The following is a 23512-nucleotide window of genomic DNA, read 5'->3' on the forward strand; positions in this document are numbered from 1 at the left end:
ATTTGAAGCTTATTGTATTTTTAACTAGATACAAACATATTGCGTTTAGTTTAAAAAGCACTACTAAAGAAATCATAACAATTAAGTAATAATACGATTTTTCAGATGATTTTTTTTTATAAATTTATTCCCCTCTGATACTACTTATTTCTAACCATATTTTTTAGGGTTCCGGGTTTAGTATGCAGGTTTCCTCACGATGTTTTTTCCTCACCGTTTGGACACGTGATATTTAATTTCTTAAAATGCACACAACTGAAAAGTTGGAAGCGCATGCATCGGACCGGATTCGAATCCACACCCTCCGGAATCGAAGGCAGAGCTCATAACCACTATCTCTATGGCTATCACGGCTCAATTCTCTAATACTTATTATTACGCAAATAAAATAAAATAAAAATATTGCAAGGTTAATAATTAATCTACACTTAATACTAGAGGTAAAGTTTGTGGTGTAGTAGGGGTTAATCTCTGGATTTACTGAACCGATTTTGAAAATTATTCCCACTAGAATGCCACGTTATTTGTGAGTGTCATGACTATATTTTATCCCCGTATTCTCACAGGAAGGGGAACTATGCGCGTGAAACCGCGGAGAGTCGGCTAGTATAGATATAAATCTACTCTACTTTTGGAAATCAAAATAAATCCGTGAAATCATGTGTTAATGGTTTTTAATGATAAAATCTCTATCTAATAGATCTCTCACATCTCTTTGAGCCATTTGTATCTGCTTGAAAAAGTTAATTAAAAGCTGAGAATGTAATTGAATAGCAAAAAAGAAACGTTTTAATCCAGCTTGCTGAATCGAGCATTCGGCCACGACCAGCTTAAGATTAAAAGACGAGCTTAATTTCCTAAAACGCTTACGTATTCCGGAAAAGGCTCTCTCGGGAACAAATTGTTAGCGTATCATCCCGTTCCAGTTTTGCATCTTTTCTCAGTTGAAAAAAATCTCGTAAAGCGGCCACGTTTGAGGCTAGGGGAGGTCGGTTAGGGGTGGTCCGCCGAAGTAATGATTAGAAACGTACTCGTAATTCTAAGCCACCAGTGTAGATTGAAATTTACTTGAGGTTTAACTGATAGATGCAATATTTAAAGAAAATTCTCATGCCCTGAAAGATTCTGGTTGTCTTGATAAACTTTAAAGTAGCTTGATTACACAATTTAGTTATATATTAATAGGTATAGGATATGGCTAGATAGGATTAAGGGCCGTGATAGCCCAGTGGATATAACCTCTGCCTCAGATTCCGGAGGGTGTGGGTTCGAATTCGGTCCGGGGCATGCACCTCCAACTTTTCAGTTGTGTACATTTTTAAGGAATTAAATATCACGTGTCGAAGAAAAACATCGTGAGGAAACCTGCATGCCAGAGAATTTTCTTAATTCTCTGCGTGTGTGAAGTCTGCCAATCCTCATGCTAGCGTGGTGGATTATTGGCCTAATCCCTCTCATTCTGAGAGGAGACTCGAGCTCAGCAGTGACCCGAATATGGGTTGATAGTGATGGTGTGTGTGTTCTGCGTAAACAGTTTAAGTTACGAAAAACACCTGAGTTTTGATTGTTTGTTTATATAAGGTAGGTACAAAGGCGAACCATAATGCCTTAAAGCTTTTTCTACGTGTTTGACCTTTCGGAATTTATTCCCTATTAAAAAGATTTCCAGTTCCACGCAGACAAAGTCGCAGCCTAATGGACTAGATTTCACTAACGGACGTTAGTGAAATCTATATCTTTACTTATAATAAACTGGTCGAATTCCATACATTCGCAATTTGAGATTTTACTTATACCATTTGTAACACCAAACGTTACCGAGGCATAACGAACGACAGCGCCATGTAGAATCTATACTTATAATACGAATTCTGTACATTTTGTACATTTTGTACATTGAAGATATTATGAAAATTTTAGTTGGGAGGCATTATATATACGATGGTAAAGCAAAAAAAAAATATGTTTATTTTTTTCGATTTTTTTGTCTGTCTGTCCGTGTTTTTTGTTATTCGGCCATCACTCTGAAACTACTGAATGAATTCAAATGAAACTTGGCAAGGTTTAAGACCATAATACGAAAAAGGTTATAGGATACTTTTTATTGCGAATACAAAATAAAAAAGGGGTGAAATAGGGGTTGAAAGTTTGTATAGAAAGTTCTTCATTGTTAGAATTACAGTTTTAAAAATTTGTTCATAAATCATAAAAGAAATAATAAATATAATGGGATTTAAAAAAAAATAATATTATAACTCTAAAGTGGTGATATAGGGCTTGAAAGTTTACAATGATTTCCACGCGGACGAAGTCGCGGGTGTCCGCTAGTCTGACATAAAATAACCCAGATTATCAATTCGCTAGTCACTTTAGTTAGTTTGACGTGTGAACCGATATTGCCGTTCTTCAAGTTGAACTGGAATATTATACTTATCCATTTTAAATTGAATAATAACGTGCAGCTGACAGCTTGAGAGCTCACTCGATTGTGTTCAATTGGAAATTATCTTTTGTCTTTGCTTAGTTTTATAGATTTTCATTTCAGTCAACGGTATTGGATCGAGATACTTTTTCTTATTGTATTTTTACACTTGGTTGATAGCGGAGATCAAAGGGATTATAGTACTAAGTTGTTTTATGATAAGTACTCACAATACTTTTTGTATTTCAAATACCTAATTGTTTATTCTGAACGACATATGACTATATTTTTATTGTGGTTTTTAAATAACGACAATCAGTCCAAATGCTGTTAGACATTTGTAATCTTTTGTAAAATCTCGTGTTATATTATACATCGTCTTAAATAATTTTCTTATTTTTTTTTTATAATCACACTATTTTTGGAAAAATCGTGTGGTCTATGAAACCACGATGCAAATAAAACTATGGGCGTCGCTGATCGAGTATATATTGCATACTCGATCAGCGACGCCCATAGTTTTATATACAATAAATGAACAAAAATGTTAGAGGCGAAAAAAAAATCACATTACTTAATAGGTAGGTAGATAAACTTGTCAAAAAATACTCCATCTTGCTGTTTCTTTAAAGCTTAAATATAAATAAAGTAAGAAAAGGCATACCGTCTCTAAAATATCCTCAAAAACCTCGATGAAATCATGATGATGATGTTGTGGTGGTAAATAATGATATTATGGCTGATATAAAACGTGGCACATCATTAAATTGCAGCTTTAGTTGACGTTGGACTATTTCTGAACACATTAATCGCGTGATATTGAAGAATGATAAACTGTTTAAGTTTTTATTGGCTGCAAACGCGGTGCACTCAAACTGCAATCGTATTGTAAACGATGGAACTGTTTTACGAGCAAGTATTTTTTTAAATTTAATCTAAAGATATTTCACTAGCCTATTATTATTATATTTAATAGCCAAAAATTTTTTGTAGCACGTTTTAAGGTCCGTTTATATCTACAGACACAATGCGTCACAGACAAGTAGCGTGACAGACACCCACAGACACTGTCCACATACTGCACACTATCCAGCAGAAGAAGAAGAAGTCCCCCAGACGTGGCGCTAATGTTACTCATTATCATTTTTCAGTCTTATTGTCATATGTGTAAGGCGCTGTCAATTTTAGTTCAAGTTTCATGAAAAGGACTCTACAGACATGAACCAAAGACAAAATATTCTTTCCGTGAATACTGACCGGGCGCGGCCTGTGTCTGTCAACGTCTGCGCTGCCGAGTTACGATAGATATAAATACGTTAATAAACACTGTATAGAAGAATATTATTTTGTCTGCCACGCCACGTGTCTGGCACGCTAAATGTCTGTAGATATAAACGGAGCTTTACCCGTGTAGTAATTAATATTACCAATCGACCTGTAGCAATGAATACTCGTAGTACTTTGTGATAAATGGTTTGAGGTTTTTTTTAATGAGTAATATATAGTTTTTTTCTTGGTTTCATCTGCAATCAGTCGACAGACTATAAGCAGATTAGTGGCAGGCAAAAAGTGGCGTTGGCAGACCTGGGGACCACTGTCCTCAAATCTGCATATAGTCGAGCACATCTGCCCGTTCAACCTTTTGACTCTATCAGCAGTCAGTAGTCAGTGGGTTTGGATGTTTCTGCAAGCGTTCCCGATGTTGCATTTTGTACTTCTTTATCTCGTCCTAAACTGTTGGCATTCCAAATATTGGAAATGGAAATTTCCAAATTTGGCGTTGGCCTCCTAGATTTGGTCTCGGCGTGGCCTCCTAGATTTTGTGTCTTATGAGAAAGCCTGATTTTTTTTGTAGCCAATGTCATGCAACTATTTAAAAATTAAAAAAAATCATTGTAGCAGGGTTTGCCCATATGGTAATGAACATTACCAAACGACCTATAGAAATGAATGGCTTTCTGATATGGTTTAACATAGAGTTGACTGTGAAATGGAAGTAGAAAAAAGGTATTTAAAGTTACAGGTAAATACCGTTACATGGTTGTGTGGTTTTATTTATAACAACGTGGTGAATATAACAGTAAGTAGGTATGCAATATAGTATGCATAACAATTGACATTTCAGTCTACTAAATTGCGAATGGCACGGTTGGACTGACCTTTACCTATTAATAAATCGTCCTTCTCAACTCGCAATCGAACAATGTCGTCCTACAATAGCTGGCCCGTATAGAAAATACAAATGTTCATACCATACCACTACTGGTGAGGTATAAAAATTAGTATTTAAGGAACTACTTCCTGAGATCAGCGCGTTCAACCAACCAAACAAACAAACAAACTCTTCAGTTTTATAATATTAGTATACATCATAAGTTCGCACTTGATTTGATGTTAAGCGTAAGTAGATGACGTGTCTTTAGATTCTTCTAATTCTAGATAGAAAATTCACACTTAAATGTTTGTTGTATGTTTAAGTATATCAAAGCTGTGAGAATTAGGAAGCACAGATATCTGAAGATCGCTCTTGACACTAACTGGATAAAAGATAATATTTCTTATCTTTATGATTAATGGAAAAAGAATATATAATTTAGTATAGAATTTACAATAGCACCCGGACCCTTAAACTAGGTAAGCCCGTGTCTTAAGGACCAGTGACTTCCCTTAGGTACTTAGTCTTTATAAACAACCAGCGGATCCAGTCAAGCTTCGCTTTGATTTATGTGCACTTCTTCCCTACCCCTACCCTAACACTATTCCCACCCTAGCACTACCTTACCCATACCCTACTCTTACCCTTCCCTACCGTACCTCTTCCCTACCCTAGCCCTAGCCTACCCCTCTTTTAAGTGTCATTAATAATAATTTGTTTTATTTATAGACTTTCTTTTTTTATATTAATTACACAATTATCCTAACAATAACGAATACATAAAACCAAGAATCATTCAATTTGGTGCAGTCGTTCAAAAGTTAGGGGCGTACAAACATTTCGTAGATCCATTTTTATTTATATAGATAACATAAAAAATGTAAAATACCTACCATAATGTATGCCGTTAAAATTTTTAAAAGAAGCTTAAAAATAGAGGAAATTAACGAAATTATATTTTGTAATGTGATTTGGTTTATCGGTTTTTGGATTCGACCATGGCTTAGCTAACTTCGTACTGGTAAATATGTATTGCCAAGTGATTTAACGTAACAGTACGCTGCTGCGAAATATTATTTACGAGTATTTAAGGCCCCTAAATTAACCGTACCGATTCCACGTAAAGGCGGCAATTGAGATGGGCTGGTTTCAAATGGGAAAGGCGAGAGCTTATTTTTTGGGTATTCGTAAAGTATGTTTATAAGTTTTAAGTATTTATTACCTGACTGAAGAAGGGTTACGTTTTCAAACGTATATGTCATTAAATTCTCGTAGTGTAGACATATCATAATGTTGAGCTGATAACCTTAGCAGCGGTCACGGATGGACAAAGTCGTAGAGCTGTCATTCATATTCATTTATTTTTTTTACAACAAAAATATGTAGTTGTTGTTCTAAGAAAAATAAATATTTTTTTTTGTTATTCACAAGTTAGTTTTTGACTACAATCTCACCTAATGTTAAGTGATGATGCAATCTAAGATTGTAGCGGGCTACGTCTTGTAAATCCACCGCGCATTAAAATAACGCCGTCAAATTACGAATAAAAGACAATTTTATTTTTCATTTCATTCAATAACAAGTTAGTCCTATTACATATAATTATATCTAACAGATTCAGTTCTTAATGATTTTAAACTTATTTCGTTCATTATGAATATTATTTAAACGGGTACATACTACGACAAAACGAGATTATTAATGTTGATATTTCAACCCAGTTGCAAAAAACTGAATAACAAAAGCGATGTCGTGAGTGTGGCTTGCCGAAACAGCCAAAAACGTGTTGAAAAACGAGAAAAATGAACAAGAAAGAGGGTAGATCAGTTCTGCCCCTAAAAGCTGCTGTCAATTTCGCATTTCGCAACTTCAGTCCCGTCATAACGATCCATGCAACTACAATCGTTTAAATAATAATCGTAGATTCAGTTCTTAACTGTTCAATGAAGGGAGGTTCTTAAACCCTATTGAACCAAATCTTTTTAATTGCCGTGAAATCATGCGCCCTGCATTTTATTTATATGCATTAAAGAATAGTTAATTCATATTAATTTGTAAAAAAAAACTATTAATGAAGAAAAACTAGACGTTTAAGCTCGATTTTTTTGCGAGCTTTTAATGTTATTAACATTTATGTTACTTTTCCTCAGTTTTTCATCATTTCGACAAATAATGTGCTAATTTAAAACCAAAGTTAAAAAATAGAAATCAATGAATATGAAACACAAAAATCTATATATGAAACTCAGAATCAACTACTCTTCAGATTTCATTATTCTTTTAGATGTATTAAATATTATTATATCTTTGTTTAATAAACAGCATTCAGCTATTGCTAATCAACAAGCAGTCGGGTAAGTTTTATAATTAGTTGTATATAAAAACCATTTAGTAAAAATTTTCAAGGCGCTTATTAATACAATTCGTGCTCAGTTTCAGAGAAAATGAGAATTTTATTATTGCTAGCAAATGCACTTATCATAAGAGCTGCTGTTATTGAAAATAATGAGAAAGGCAAAAAATGTGAAGGAATTGTAATTGACGAGATCTATCATGAAGTTGAAATACTTAAGACTGACATTGATAGACCGTATTTGTTAACTGTAGACTATAGTACAAATACAGTTTATTTTAGCTACAGCGTTAATAAAGATGACGATATATTCAAAACTGCCTATGTGAATATGAACACAAAGGAATATGCAGAGTTAAAAGGCATCAATAATGGCTTCGCACAGACAGTTGATCAAAAGAATCATGAAATATACATTGGCGGAAGCAGTGGATTATATAAATATAACCACAAAACTAAGACAGGGGAACATATTGGCGCAAAAGGTAGTGACATTTGGAATATTTATTTCAAAGATATTCTTTACTATTCAACTTTTCCCAATCAATTTCTTTATACATTCGTTAATGGAGAATCAAACCGTTTTAAAGACCTGGAAGATACAAAAGTGGATCTTTTTGTGATTGATAACGAAGACACAATGTTTTTTACAAATGCAACCGGTTTGTTTGGCCTGCAAAAGGGTTCACAAAACGCCACTTTGTACAAAGAATCATCTGAAGGCATTAGAGGACTGACAACTGATATCAATGGAAATGTATATACCTGTACAGCTGATGGAATTTTCAAGGTGGATAAATCAAGTTTAACATTAGAAAAAGTTGTTGACATTGATGATGCATTTGGCTTGGCTTTCGATAACGAAAACAACATTGTTTACTCGGATGCCACCAAGCTGGTAAGGCTTAAGCCGAATAAGTATAAGTCATGTGACCTTAAGAACTAAACTTAAAACAAAATTTTAATTCTTTGTATTAATTAACTAAGGACGAAATAAACGCGTTTTATTTAATTTGAAAAACACCAAGGTCATTTCGTAATTGGGACTAATTGAATGGACAATTGTGTTGTCAACGTCTTCGCGGATATTATTAGATAAATAATTAGAATAGAAGACGTCATAAAAGTGCGAATCTGTGCAGCACGATTTAGTGACACAGAAAAGTGAAGTTAAATAGGATCTAGTTTAGTAGTTAATTCTGCATAGTAGTTTTATGTACTGCGTTCCCCAGTGTAATATATGTGAAGTACGGTATGATGTTTCATTTATGGCATCCTAATTGTAAATAAAATTACGTAGCCCGAATACCAAAACAATCTCATCTAATATGCAACTGGAGGCTGAAGAAAGACAGTCTGGAGAAGATATGGAAGTAAATTACTCGTTTCATTTGATTAAATTATGTAACAGCTACTTTGAAGTAATCTATCTAGTATCCACTATTCAAAATCGAATGTAAGTGTTTTAGCTTCCAAAAAGATTTTTAGGCAATATTTTAACAAGATTTTTAGGGTAGGTAGCACAAGAAGTTATGGATTGAATAAGGAATTAGATTTTTTTTTTTATTCTTTACACGTTATCCCTTGACTGCAATCGCACATTATGGTAAGCGAAGATGCAATTGTTCATCAATTATCATCTATTGACTAACTTGTTAGGCGTAAGATGAAAATCCACACCCATTTCGGTCAGGACGGGGAGATTTCAGAATTCAGCCGCATATTTTTTTGAAATCAAATCAAAATCATTTATTTCAAGTTTTACAAGCACTTTTGACACGTCAGTTGTAAAGATTCTAACACCGGTTCGGAAAGCAGGTTCTGCTAAAAAGAAACCGGCAAGAAACTCAACAGTTGCTCTTCTTAAAAAAATCATACAGTATTATAATTTACAATTGATGACAACATTACAATTTCTTATACTTTTACTTCCTGTGTAAAGGTGGAAGCTGATCCAATGGCCTCCAAGAGCCTGTATTTTTTAAAAACTCATGGTGTAGTAACCTCGACTAAGTGAATGTTTTTTAACAATTTACTTAAAGCATTGGCAGGTCCATCAAAATTAATTTCACATGTTCATCACAAAAATTAATAAAATCATCAGCTTTGCTTATATAATTGTTGTACCTAAATTGATTTTCTGCGTTCTTTTTTTATCTAAATTCATTAACACCTGGACACTGACTCGTAGTCGTTCTATTTAGGCTGAGATACAACAGCTTCTTATAAATAAAAGCACGACGTTAAAATGTCATCTCATATTGTAAAGTTTTATAATTTCAGCGGCAACTAGGAACCTGTTCCATTGTTTCGAGTTGATAAGGCGGGTCTCATTGTTTACGCCTCACACAGCAGTTGCTACAAAAGAAATATTTTTCCCCTTTTCTAGAAATAAAGTACGCGTGTAACGTCAAAATTGATTTTGGTTAACAAAGGCGCCATTTTTAGCAGCGTATTGAACCGTGACTGTTTTTTTATTACGGGCTTTTGCTATTATTTTGGGTACATTGCCACGATAATAGGGATGATGACAGTTTTTTAAATTGTATATAAATTAAGAGTATACTAATAGCAAAGCAATTTTGTAAAAGTAACAGTGTATCTGCGATCATTACTTTCGGAGCTACAGGGATTTAAAGGGTCAGATTTGCGGCGCTGCCGCGGATCCCTGAAAAACGCTCCATACAAAATGGCACGAATTAGTGACGTCGTTGGCTCGCTGATCGTTAGGTTTGTATGGGCGATCAAACAAAATTACTAATATCTTTGTTATTTGTGCGTTTATGTTTATAGTTAATTTACTGAAAAATGACATATTTAATGTAAGGAAGCTAAAACTGTATGAATTTTCATCTAATTACGATAAAAAAAATTTAATAGATTTTGAAATTTTATAATGTTATTATAAAATATAAACAAAAAACAAAAAAATATCCAGACAAAAATTATCTGGATATTTTGCAAATATCCAGACAATTTTTGCTTTTTATGTATAAATTAGTTAACATTGACCCTATTTACCCGAATGTATCATAAAAATCAATATATTCAAACCTAGTCATCATCCCTATTTTAAATACTTATAACACTATCAGATATTACTGTTAATGATTCCGATGAGCTACAGGTGCTTTCCGAGGCACGGGGGAGTAACCAACAACTTTTCAACTAAGGGCTGAGAATTATTACTGAAAATTTCATAGAAGTAAGAAAAGCTAAATATACAGCCTGATTCAGGCATTGAACCCAAGAACTTGTGATTCGAAGCCACATAGACTAACCACAGAATCAATCGTCGTCATCAACCCATATTCGGCTCACTGCTGAGCTCGAGTCTCCTCTCAGAATGAGAGGGGTAAGGCCAATAGTCCACCACGCTGGCCCAATGCGGATTGGCAGACTTCACAAACGCAGAGAATTAAGATAATTCTCTGGTGTGCAGGTTTCCTCACGATGTTTCCTTCACCGATTGAGACACATGATATTTAATTTCTTAAAATGCACACAACTGAAGAGTTGGAGGTGCATGCCCCGGACCGGATTCGAACCCACACCCTCCGGAATCGGAGGCAGAGGTCATATCCACTGGGCTATCACGGCTCCAGAGAATCAATGAGGTAGTATAATACAAATTTTTCATTTTGTAAAATACATATAAACAAAATTGAAGTGTCTATTTGTGATTTCTAAATAAGAGTGTTTTTTCAAGTGCTCATAACATTTGCAACGGGTAAATGGAGTTTAATGGGACTTTCAGTGGAAGATAGAGAAGATTAAAGAGCAACTTATAGGCTACTTTTATCCCGGAAATTAATTATCAATGGTTCCCGCGGGATTTGTTAAAAACTGAATTTCACGCGTACCAAATATATGTTGTATGTCCACGTATTAAATAATAATACGTGGCGTAGTGGTATGCGCAGTGGACTTACAAGACGGAGGTCCTGGGTTCGATCCCCGGCTGGACGGATTGAGATTTTCTTAATTAGTCCAGGTCTGGCTGGTGGGAGGCTTTGGCCGTAGCTAGTTACCACCCTACCGACAAAGACGGAACGACGTCGTGTAGAAACCGAAAGGGCTGTGGATTTCATCCTCCTCCTAACAAGTTAGCCCGATTCTACCTTAGATTGCTTCATAACTTACCATCATGTGAGATTGTAGTCAAGGGCTAACTTGTAAAGAATAAAAAAAAACGTATATTATCGTTGCTTAAATGAATGACGTATCACAAAAGATCTAATGTAAAAATGTTAAGTTCAAATGTAGAGAAATTCTTAATTCAAATTGTTTCCTTCGTAATAATTAACGATCCAAGTAAAAAAATCTTTCAATTAGGGAAAAAGGTGCTTTCAAGGTGGAACGCTCTTCTTCATTTGTCTTGTCTGTTTCATTAGAGAAAGTATTTCTTTACAACAAATTCAGAGCCGTGTTTTTTGTATAATTGTAACTGGGCTTATAAAATAATGATTTTTTTACATTTTAAATATTTTTTCTACCCACATTCTCTGCGTCAGGTTAGTAGATACTTAATTACAGGGAAAATATAAAGAAAACTCATTTTACTTTCCAAACACTACTGAGAACAAATTTGTTTATCCGGATTCTAAAACTGAAAGTTATAACGTAGAAGAAAAAAAAATCTACATATGATAAATGTACTTAGATAAATCTCCTTTAAGGATATCAAAGTATTACTTAACTACGACGTGATAAACGTAGATGAAAAATCTAAGCCGTAAGCTCAAGTTGGATCGCTAGGTCTCGGGAGTTGAGAGCAAGGAGCTAACTGAGACGCGCTCTATAATCTATACGGCCTGGCACTGAGCCAAACCGAAACGTTGATCGCGCAATCTGCGTCTTACCGCCGGCTCGTGTCTACAACTATTTGTCGTGTAAAATTCCATAATAGTGTGTTATGTGAAAATAAAAAAAAAATACCACCGCGTGGAATGTTGCGTCAGCTGTTATTGTTCCGATAGTCGAATCATTGGTCTTGTACAATGATGTTAGAAGAAAAAAGAGGTAGATTCCATAAACATTGTTAAAAATGATAATAAATATGTGTAAATAAATAAGTAAAAAAAAAAATTTGGTAAGTTGTAGCCGCGCGCTTGGCAGTGTTTCTAGAGTCGATAACTCGCGGGCGTGTGGTATAAGCACGCAGTGTTGCCAATTCCACATAGCTACTCGGGCCTGAATAAAACACCGAAACGTGATGGGTTCGATTCCCATGGATTATTATCGTATATTTATTCACTCCTATACAGTGTTCCAGTCAGTATCACTATACAGTATTTCATAATCAGAGAGACGCGATAGCCCAGTGGATAAGACCTCTGCTTTCGAATCAGAGGGCGTAGGTTCGTAGGTTTCGTTCGTTCCGGGGCATACACCTCCTTTTTTAAAATGCACGCAACTTTTCAGTTACGTGCATTTTAAGAAATTAAATATCACGTGTCTCAAAAGAAAAACATCGTCAGAAAAACCTGCATACCTGAGAATTTTCTCAATTCTCTAGGTGTGTGAAGTCTGCCAATCCGTATTAAGCTAGCGTGGTGGACTACGCCCTCTCATTACAAGGGGATCGTGCTCAACAGTGAGCCATGCATGGGTTGTTAATGATGATGATAATACAGTATTTACATTGGAAGGGAATATTGGTCATACTGAAAAAACAGCAGAATCTACGTAATTTCTCACAAACATTCAAATTGCCATCAATCGATCGGATGCAAATAGTTACCCGCTAAGTAGTTGTTTGCAATACCGCGATGAACGTTTCCCACTTTAGTAGTTGGCTCGACAGAAACTATTTCTGTGAGCTTCTAGGACCGACCACCAACTGACGATGCCCCAAAAAGCGGCATCATTAATATTGAACTATTATTATTTGAAAGCGTTAATCTGTAGCGTTAATGTGTAAGTATTTGGCTCTTTTGTTAATTAAATGCGTTATAAAGGTACGATGGCGCCGCTGAGGTCCTACAACACTTACACAGTCACAAGAAAAGTGCGTTATTTCTTGAATACTAACACAACGCTAACGCAAAATCGCATGAGTCAAAGGTTATCTCATGCTTTGATGCCGTAGAAATTGTTCATATCTATTGTTCAGCGCTTAAATTATGTCTCTTTAAGATCGGCTTAGTTTGTATAAACGAAACATATTTCAAACTAGTATATGCCCCTCGCTTTTGCAGTTCCCGTTCCTGTAGGAATATGGGGATAATAGCCTAAGGCATTCATAAATAACGTGGCTTTCTATTGGTAAAAGAATTTTCAGAATCGTTTCAGTAGATCCAGAGATTACCCCTAACACCTCACAAACTTTCGTCATTATCATCATATCAGCCGATGAACGTCCACTCCAGGACATAGGCCTTTTGTAGGGACTTTCAAACATCGCGATCCTAAGCCGCCTGCATCCAGCGAATCTCTGCGACTTGCTGGATATCGTCAGTCCACCTGGTAAAGGGTCGACCGACACTGTGCTTTCTAGTGCAGGTTCGCCATTCCAGCACCTTGGAACCTCAACGCCTATCGGTTCTTCTAAGTATGTGCCCAGCCCATTGCCACAAACTTTACCTCTTTACAATATTAGTATAAACTATAACACTGGAGCTCTTAATAGTAGTGCCGCTTTCGATATAAATAATAATTTATTTATGTTTAACAGTAAGTACACAATAAGTACACAAGGAAATTAATCAATCTATTCTTATTTAAATGCTCTACGTGTGGGTGTACTAGCGTTTGTGTATCCGTCATTAAGTACAAGTATACGCTACGTCACTGCTCGATGGAACTGTCGACTGGCAGTGAGCCAAACCAACTCGTTGCCCCTTCCTACAACTTTGTTTAACAGCAATTATCATGTAAAACACAACGAAACAATTTGCGGGCTTACGGATTATCCGGTGTAATTGTCGGAAAAAACAATTAAATTGCGTTTCATACAACATACAAAATCAGTTTACGGCGGTTTTGCTAAATTAATTTACATTCTATAGCGTATTAGATATATTAAACGTGGTGGATAGCACGCTCAAAAAGAGATGCTGAGAGTGTCTCTACGTAATTCTGTTACGCATGAGAAAATTCGTATAAAGTAACTTATACAAAGTTAAGTACTATGTGGCCCAGCCGTGATAGCCAAGTGGATATGACCTCTGTCTCCGATCCGGAGGGTGTGGATTCGAATCTGGCCCGGGGCATGCACCTCCAACTTGTCAGTTGTGTGCATTTTAAGAAATTAAATATCACGTGTCTAAAAAGGTGACGAAAAAACATCGTGAGGAAACCTGTATACCAGAGAATTTCTTAATTCTCTCTTTCTTAATTATCTGCGTGTGTGAAGTCTACCGATCCGCATTGGGCCAGCGTGGTGGACTATTTGACTAACCCCTCTCATTCTGAGAGGAGACTCAAGCTCAGCAGTGAGCCCAATATGGGTTGATAATGATGATGACTATGTGGCCTTGCTTACCTCGTTAGTCCAGTCAACCTATATGGTTTCAAATCACGTGGTCCTCGGTTCGAATTCTTGGCTGGGACTTGAGCTATATTTAGCTTGGTTGAAACTTTAAATGCAATTTGAAGACCTTCATAAAGACATAAGGACACCTACCCAGCAATGAACGACCGTCAGTTGCAAAGACTGACCTTAGTTAGCTAAAACATAGTTATTAGCGTAGTCTCTTAGGACTACGCTAATTAAATTACGCTACGTTAAAAAAAATTACTAGTGTTTGGCTAATTAAAGTAGAGACTGAAATCGCCCGCCAAATAAAAAAAAATCGGATTAAATTCACAAAATTACAGTGCAAATATTGGAATAACTGAGTTTAATACTTATAGTATACTTAGGCATGTATTCACAAACAATAAAAATATTTAAACAAATTTTAAAAAAGCATGCTTTTTGTTTATATGTTTTTGTTTTTTTTTTAATTTGGCGGGAGATTTCAGTCTCTACTTTCATGAGCCAAACTCTAGCAAATATGTATGCATGAGAACAACAAATGTCTGTAAATTAATTTATGAAAACGACGAAAGTTATATTAACGTTTGTGAATATTTTGATTACGACAAAATTGAGCAATTTTGCCCCCAATTATGTAGACGGTAAATTGCACCGAGAATTGAGCGAGCTTATTCTGTACACAATACTGGATAATTTGCAATAATAAAGTCATTTTGAAGAGATTGTTTTTATTGATTTGAAATAAACTCACAATAGTAGATTGTTATACAAGGGGCTAAAAAGACCCATTATATACGAGGTATTTTAAGGGCCCGAGACGTAAGGCGAGGGCCGTCTAAATAGAAACCGAGTTTATAATGGGTTTAGCCCCACGTGTTACACTCTGCTTTTCACTACGATTGCGAGAAAATAAAATAGTTTAGTACAATATTCAATGATTTATTTTAATTGAAAATTAAATGTACAAAGTCTACAATTTTGGATATTAAGGGAGATGTTTTTACCCGGTAAAATAATTTCCGACTACTGTGAAGATGAATAAAGAGTATGTGAGGTAAACGTGGGAGATAATTGTTTAAAAAACTCCTTTCGTGGTAACAGATTGAAAATTTCATCCATCTCCAAATTAGGATCACCATTCTCACTAGATGAAGACAACAATATCAATTATTGTTGAAAAATATGTAAGTTACGGTCACAAATTTACAATGAATTTCTGAAAAAAATCAATTATTCACGCCAATTGTTTTTTTAAATTCTCGCTTTTTAATTTTATTTTTTTCAAATGAGAAAAAGGCAAAGGTATTACACCGTAAAGGATGTCCCATGACTTCAAATCTCGCTCTATTCGCAACTCAATAAAAAATCAATAAAAAAATAAACGCATTCCACAGACAAGAACGCTGCATTTCATTCCAATTTAAAGTTTTTTATTTAATTTTCAAAACAATCAGGGCCTTACCTATAATGATTCTATTTTCGAAAAAACCCTCCTCCGTTTTATAGTAGGCTAGTACTTGGCTAGTACTCGTAACAGACAAGAATTAAAAAAACAAAATTACTTTAGCCCCTAGAGGCTGAAATGCTTGTTTAGTCCCGCTGTGGAGTGGTTATATGACAGTGTTTTTGAGCAAGACTAGTGAAAATAAAATTTAAATAACGTGTTTAAATTCAGCTCACATGCCTGCAGCGCTAACGGCTTGACAACTGATAAAACTGATCGTTGGTCGCGGTGCACATGCCGATCGCGAACAATACACGATCATTTTTATCAGACGTCAGGCATATGAGCTTATCGGATGGTGAGTATATAGCATTACGTTCTTTTTTCGTGTCGTTGGTTCAGTGGTTAGCCTGTTTGGTTTCGAATCCCGGGGCTATAAATGAGATACTAAGTTTTTATTTCTTCTAATATAATTTCAGTAAAAATTCAGACTAGAGTTGAGTGACCTAACACTTTGATACGAGGTGGTGCTAATTGGGCGCCGCGTAGCTCCAATGAGCCATGACAATATTGCTGGCATTGTAAGTAGCTTTTTTTCAAAACAAATCGCAAACCGATTGATTTAATAAGACCACTTTAAGGGTATTGCGGCGTTTTCTCCTTTCTAAACGAAGTATTAACGGTGTAGGTAGTAGTAACGGTGAAGGAAAAACATCGTGAGAAAACCTGCATACATTAGAATTGTCTTAATTCCCTGTGTGTGTATAGTCTGCCAATCCGCGTTAGGTCAGCGTGGCAGACTATTGGCCTTTTAACTCACTCATTCTGAGACGAGAGACGTGTATAACAGTGAGCCGAAATTGGGTTGCTAATGCTATTACAAGGCGGCGCTAATCGGACGTCGCATAGCACCAATGATCAAGTACCTTTAAACAAATCACAAACCGACTAATATAATAAAGCCACTACTAAGGAATTGCGGCGTTTTATCCTTTCTGAACGAAGTATTTGAGAGAATTCGCTTTACTATTCCAAGAGAAAGGAAATTGCCTATCCCTAAGTATGTGTATATAGAAGTCGAAGTACACTAGAAGTGACGCGTTTGCATCTAAGCATGTGAACTAAACTTGCCGACTACAAATAGGATATGTGCAGTTGTTTACTATCTTAAGCTTTACACTTGTCTTCTCTGAGTTTTCCTAAACCGAAGGAAGAAATCGCTACTTAGTGATAAGGCCGCCTTTTGTTTGCTGATCTTTTCTTAATATGTTTTTATTTCACTATTATTTGTCTTTGTGGTGTGCAAATAAAGTATATCTATCTATCTATCTATACTCTCTTAAAACGATGTGTAACTTTCATGCCATATCTAAAGTTACACATGTACGAATTACATGTGTAATTTTAGATTTGGCAGTTCAAACTAAACAGAAATTGAGGTCTTTTTCTGTGTCACCATTTTATCTTAAACTAGCGACCTGCCTTAGGTTCACAAGGGTGCTATGAAGATACCAATAAAAGGCAGTGTGAAGTGAATAATTATTATGATTTACTTTATAGTACATGATATCTTTATGGCACGCCCAGCACACGATTCGCACACGATGCATTAAAATTTCCGTAAAATGGGTAGTTTTCACAATGTATGTAGATATTGAATTAGATCCAACCATTCTCAGTATACCGTGTATGTTTAACTTTCCGTGGAAAGCTTTATCTACGTCGCTTCGCAGTGCCGAATTTCCACTCTGGCACTTTTGCATTTTCATAATTACTCTATTTTCCTCTTTGATACTCGTATTTTACATTCACAAAATTTTGAAATCACGTTTTCATGCACTGCAAACATAATATGACGTTGTGGAGGAAATGTTCACAACTAATTAAAAAATGTACGCGTCAGGGACTCAGTACTATTTCATTTTAGGTAATTGCGTTTAAAACTTGAATATGTAGAGAAATATGTGTATATAGACAAAATAATTGCGCCTGGGTGAAAAAAATATTGGATCTACAGAAAATAATTAAAATTAAAGAACTGGTCATGAAGATCAAGAAAAAGACGTAAGATACCTACTACAAATTTGCAAAAAAGGTAAAGTGGAGCAAACAGGTGACAGTTTGCTATCCAAGGAATGACATTAGGAGTGAGGTTTTGACGGCCTCCGTGGCGCAGTGGTATGCGCGGTGGATTTACAAGACGGAGGTCCTGGGTTCGATCCCTGGCTGGGCAGATTGAGATTTTCTTAATTTGTCCAGGTCTGGCTGGTGGGAGGCCTCGGCCGTGGCTAGTTACCACCCTACCGGCAAAGACGTACCGCCAAGCGATTTAGCGTTCCGGTACGATGCCGTGTAGAAACCGAAAGGGGTGTGGATTTTCATCCTCCTCCTAACAAGTTAGCCCGCTTCCAACTAAGACTGCATCATCACTTACCATCAGGTGAGATTGTAGTCAAGGGCTAACTTGTAAAGAATAAAAAATAAAAAAAAAAGAGGTCGCAGATGGAAAAGATGGGAGGATGACCTGAAAATGACTTTAGGATCCCTTTGCATAGGAATAGCGGCAAAAAGAAGAACAGTGGAAAGAGGTTGAGGAAACCTTCGCCGTAAGGCATCTATATACTAATATTATCAATGCGAGAGTACGTCTGTCTGTTATTTTTTCACGGCTGAACGGCTAAACCGATCACATTGAATTTTGGTATTATGTTAAATGGAACCTTGGAGCAGAGCATAGGCTACTTTTTATCCCTAAACTAAAAAGAGAAGGGGTGAAATAGAGGTTGAAAGTTTGTATGGAAAGTCCTTTATTTACAGAGTTAAAGTTAAACTTCATTCAGGCAGGTGTTTCACATACGACAAAATTTTTATAGTATAAGCAGCTAAAGTGTCTGTTTGTCGCCGATAGCTTATTGTTTGCTTGCGTAACTGTGCTAGCCAATGGGTTGAAGTTGTCATTGAATAAGTCAAAGATAAGCTTGACCGGGTCCGCTAGTTAATACATAACAGACCACCCAAGTAGCTTCTTCATGGAGTGACAAAACATTGTTCCATCATCATTTTTTTATGTCTGATGTGTTATGATCTTTGAAAATAATTCATTTAACTAAACTACAGGTAAAAACACAGGTAATTGCGTTACTTATTTACACTGGAAGAACTGGAAATAAAATTACTCGCACGGAAACAAAAAGAATTTTCACGCCACGTCGCATAAATATTCGTAGTTTCTACAAAGAAACAAACATCAATAACTCTTCGCAAAAAGGTAGCTACAACTGACGTGTGTTTTGCCACGAGTTATTAAGGTTTCTTGGGTTTTTTATTTGTTCAAGTTTCATGTCGACATAAATACAATATGTATACTTACTGTTCACGTTAAACTACGGATATTCCCTTTGGTGATTTATAATTATTATTACGATTCCGTAGTCCACAAGAAACCCTTATAGTTTCGCCATGTCCGTCTGTCTGCCCTTCCGTCCGTCCGTCCGTCCGCGGCTTAGCGCAGACTATTACTACTAAAAGGTTTAATTTTGCTTGACTATGAACGTCATGTGATACTTTTTTTTAGGTTACAGCCCCTACATGTAAAGTAAAGATGAATTTATTTACTCGTTTATCTAATAGTGTTGGTATCGATAGGTTTTTAAAAGATATGAGGGGTCTTTTTTAACAATATTTTTGGATTTAGAGATCCGTTTGTAAAATATTAACATTTTAAGTGCTAATTTTTTGTAAGAGTTAATTAGTGTCCCCCCTCTACCAGCTTAACGGTTGGTTATGGATACGTGAAAAAAATCACAAAAGCAGGATATACATATAATGTAATTACAAGGAAAACTAAAATGGTTAAGAAGCAACTGCTTTTTAAAGATTTATAGTCGACTAACTTATAAAACGTAATTGGAACTCGAAAATTGCATGGTTAGGTCAATATTCCACCACGCTGGCGGATTGGCAGACTTCACACACGGTCAGAATTAAAAAGACTCTTAGATATGCATGTTTTTCCTTCACCATTTAAGACACGTGATATTTAATTACTTAAAATGCACATAACTGAAAAGTTGGAGGTGCATGCCGCGGACAGGATTCGAACCCACGTCCTCCGAATCGAAAGCAGAGGTCAAATCCACTGGGCTATCACTGCTCTCGATTCCATCGGAAGTTCAATAGTACCTACCTAAATATGAATTACTAGCTGACGCCGCGCGGTTTCACCCGCGTGGTTCCCGTTCCCGTAGGAATACGGGGATAATATATCTCACTAAATGGGCTATCTAACACTGAAAGAATTTTTCTAATCGGATCAGTAGTTTCTGAGATTAGCGCGTTCAAGCAAACCAACAAACAAACTCTTCAGCTTTATAATAGTAGTACAGATTAGCATCTAAATACTTTTATCTTTAATACTATGAGGGGGAATCTATGTTGAGGATCAAAATAAAATTTTAAAAACCGCAAGTGCTGATGTCCAGTAAAGTTATACATACCGAAGAATAATGCAAAAACTTTGAAACTTCAAATGTTTTTATCGGATTCGATTCTGAGTCTATAAAACTTTCCAATACTGCCTTATACTCACGAAGCGCAGATAGTTATTATCAGGCAAAGAAGAGCTATATAGAGCTGAAATCTACTACCCTGCCCTCACTATCTCATAAATCAAAATTATTACGTCTTCGCATGAAGACTTACTCTTAGATCAAGTTGATAATTTTATAAGGAAATTGGATCGTCTTTTACGACTTATTGATATAGTATTACTATGTCTTGTTCATAGAAAACTACATAATGTAGCTTTCTATGAACGTGAAAGCATTATCTATACTAATATTATAAAGCTAAAGAGTTTGTTTGATTGAACGTGCTAATCTCAGGAATTACTGGTTCGATTTGAAAACTTTTTTCAGCGTTAAATAGCCCATTTATCGAGGAAGGCTATAGGCTATTTTTTATCCCCGTATTCCTACGGGAACGGGAACCACGCGGGTAAAACCGCGCGGTGTCAGCTAGTCATGTCAATAAAGAAATAGATTATTAAACGTGAAAATTGGGTATTAAACAAATTTTTTATTTTATTGTACATATTTTATTAAAAGTATGGTATTAGTAGAGCAAGTTTGTAGTATTATCTTATTAATATATACATGCGAAAGGTCACTCGTCACGAAATCTCAAACACCTCTTGTCGTACAAGGATGAAATTTGGCAGGGAGGTAGTTTAGAGTTAGTAACACCACTAAGAACGGATTTTGCTATAGAGCTGGATTAAGGAGGTCTACGGGCGGATAAAGTCACGGGCGCCCGCTAGTAGGTAGTAGGTACACTTAAAAATGTTTGTGGATTCACCTTACTACAACATCTAAGAAGAGACCGTCTTCCAGTAATCGAAAAATCATTATTAAAGTCTTAGTTAGGCTTAGTTTACAAGCACTTTTGAAAGGTCAAGATTATGTCATAATTTACTTTAATCTAATGGTGGTAATAATAGTCGAAAACTTAAAACTAAAGTTACGAGGGTTCCAAACGCGCCTTGGCCCGAGAAGATTATATTATATAAACATACCTATTATTATCTATACACTTAAATAAAATTGAAATGTTAGTTTGTGATTTCAAGATAACTGTATTTTATTCTATAAACAACACAAGTGCTTATACTAATTTACTAGATACCAAAATACAAACATTTTTTACCATTTTTGTCTGTTTGTCTTTCTGTTTGTCCGAGCTAATCTTAGGAACGGCTGGAACGATTTTAATAGGGCTTTCAATGGAAGATAGAACAGCTAATTGCGCAATCTTTGATTGCGGCAAAATAATCCCGAGAAAATCCATGAATTTTCCGCAGGTTTATGTGTGTATTTATGAAATACTGAATTTCAGGTGGACGAAGTCGTTCACTAGTCTGGTACAAGTACTTGTAAGATTATATACTCTATTGTGTAAGTACTGACTATTCTCGCTCTATAAGTTGGAGTTAAAATATGCAAGTATGTTACGTATGTAAAGTAAATAAACAGCGAAGAGATTTTGTGAAATTAAAGTCCTCAGGGAACGAATATAGAGCAAATCAAACTGTCCATTAGTTTGAATTGCTCTTCACTCTTCTGGCTTGTATTCAATTAGTTTTGCGATTAATGGAAACATTAATTTAAGGTAACGTAATTTTAGTCTAAGATTCTACATTTAAATGATATAATTAAATGGTTGTTTTCCATTTATATTATCTTGAGCTTTTTAGTTTATCCAATTATTAACTGAGCTTAATTTTATTATGGTGAATTATTTAAAAACGAAGTGTTCGTATACCCATAAGTTGTAACATGTTTATTCAGGACATAATTATTATTGACAAAGGACTAATTTACAGTAGGCAACAACCTCCTACAACGCACAACCTTATATCTTATATATTATATAGTAGCTGACGCTGCGTGGTTTTACCCGCGTGGTTTCCGTTCCCGTAGGAATACAGGGACGGAAATATAATATATAGCCTATAGTCTTCCTCAATAAATGGGCTATCTAACACTGAAAGAATTTTTCAAATCGGACCAGTAGTTCCTGAGATTAGAGCATTCAATCAATCAAGCAAACAAACAAATTCTTGAGCTTTGTAATATTAGTATAGATAATATTACTTATACTTAATCTATACTTATAATTTTAGTTAAGCGCTACAAGTATTTTTTAATAATCTTACCACACTTATGATTAGTACGAATGGAAAAAAATATTTCCTTTTTTAATGCAACATGGCGAGGTTCTTTATTTTTTACTTAAGTGGGTTTAGTAGGTCTGTAAAATTCATTTTTTCACAAATCCCGCGGGAACTTGTGAAGTATCTTCCAGTGAAAGTCCCACCAAAATTGGTTTTAACGTTCCAGAAATAAGCTCTAACAGATAAACAGACAAACATGAAAATAAAGCATAACACCTAATAAGTAGTAAAAGTTTGTGCCCTACATCCTAACAAAATAATGTAACATCGATATCTCATTATCAGAATTCGTTCGGACAACGTCTACTAGCGGTTTTGTATATAAATAGGTCTGGCAATTCGGCATTGACCTGCTGTCAACGATAGAAGTGGGTTAGGGGCGCGTCGGTAACGTCGGTGAGCATTACGATATCCTTACGTCCACAAAAAACAAGCGTCGTCTTTGCTTAAATAGTTTTTATATAATTGGACGCAGAGGTCATATCCACTGGGTTATCACGGCTCCTAATACCACTACCTACTACTAATATCGGGAATGTAGTTGCCGCAGTATCAGTCGTATCAATGTTAAGAAGCCCTCAGACTACAGACTACAGAGAATCCACAATCTCACTGAATCTGGTGCTTGCCCGGAAAAAAAACATAAAACTGCCTAATGCCTATAGAGTTTCACAGAAAAGAGAAAATTAAAAAAAAGCAATCTCTTTTTTCCCGGGCTTAGGTTGTCATGCTGTTTATTTTAAGCAAGCATTTTTGTTTTTTAACATAAACATAACATAAATATACTTTGTTTGCACACCACAAAGACAAAAACAAGTGAAATAAAAAACAAATTAGGAAGAGATCAGCATACAAAAGGCGGCCTTATCGCTAATTAGCGATTTCTTCCAGGCAACCCTCGGTTTAGGAAAACTTAAGGACATCA

General features: G+C 35.6%; 3 protein-coding genes across 5 annotated transcripts in view; 2 read left to right on the top strand and 1 right to left on the bottom strand.

Moving 5' to 3' along the window:
• Nucleotides 1-23512, bottom strand: part of LOC112053771 (uncharacterized) — a 221968-nt gene that overhangs the window by 47318 nt on the left and 151138 nt on the right. The window lies entirely within an intron of this gene.
• LOC112047294 (CD82 antigen-like) overlaps nt 1-23512 on the top strand; it is a 135287-nt gene that overhangs the window by 4318 nt on the left and 107457 nt on the right. The window lies entirely within an intron of this gene.
• On the top strand, nt 6889-8251 carry LOC112047289 (ommochrome-binding protein). Its single transcript, XM_024084361.2, has 2 exons — nt 6889-6931; nt 7011-8251. The coding sequence occupies exon 2, from the start codon at nt 7022-7024 to the stop codon at nt 7874-7876; it is 855 nt and encodes a 284-aa protein (XP_023940129.2). The 5' UTR covers nt 6889-6931; nt 7011-7021; the 3' UTR covers nt 7877-8251.

This window comes from Bicyclus anynana, chromosome 4 (assembly GCF_947172395.1).
Source record: "Bicyclus anynana chromosome 4, ilBicAnyn1.1, whole genome shotgun sequence".
NCBI classification, from domain to species: domain Eukaryota; kingdom Metazoa; phylum Arthropoda; class Insecta; order Lepidoptera; family Nymphalidae; genus Bicyclus; species Bicyclus anynana.

Excerpts from the sequence above, each read along its gene's own strand:
- LOC112047289 (XM_024084361.2), top strand. The coding sequence starts at position 7,022 with ATGAGAATTTTATTATTGCTAGCAAATGCACTTATCATAAGAGCTGCT.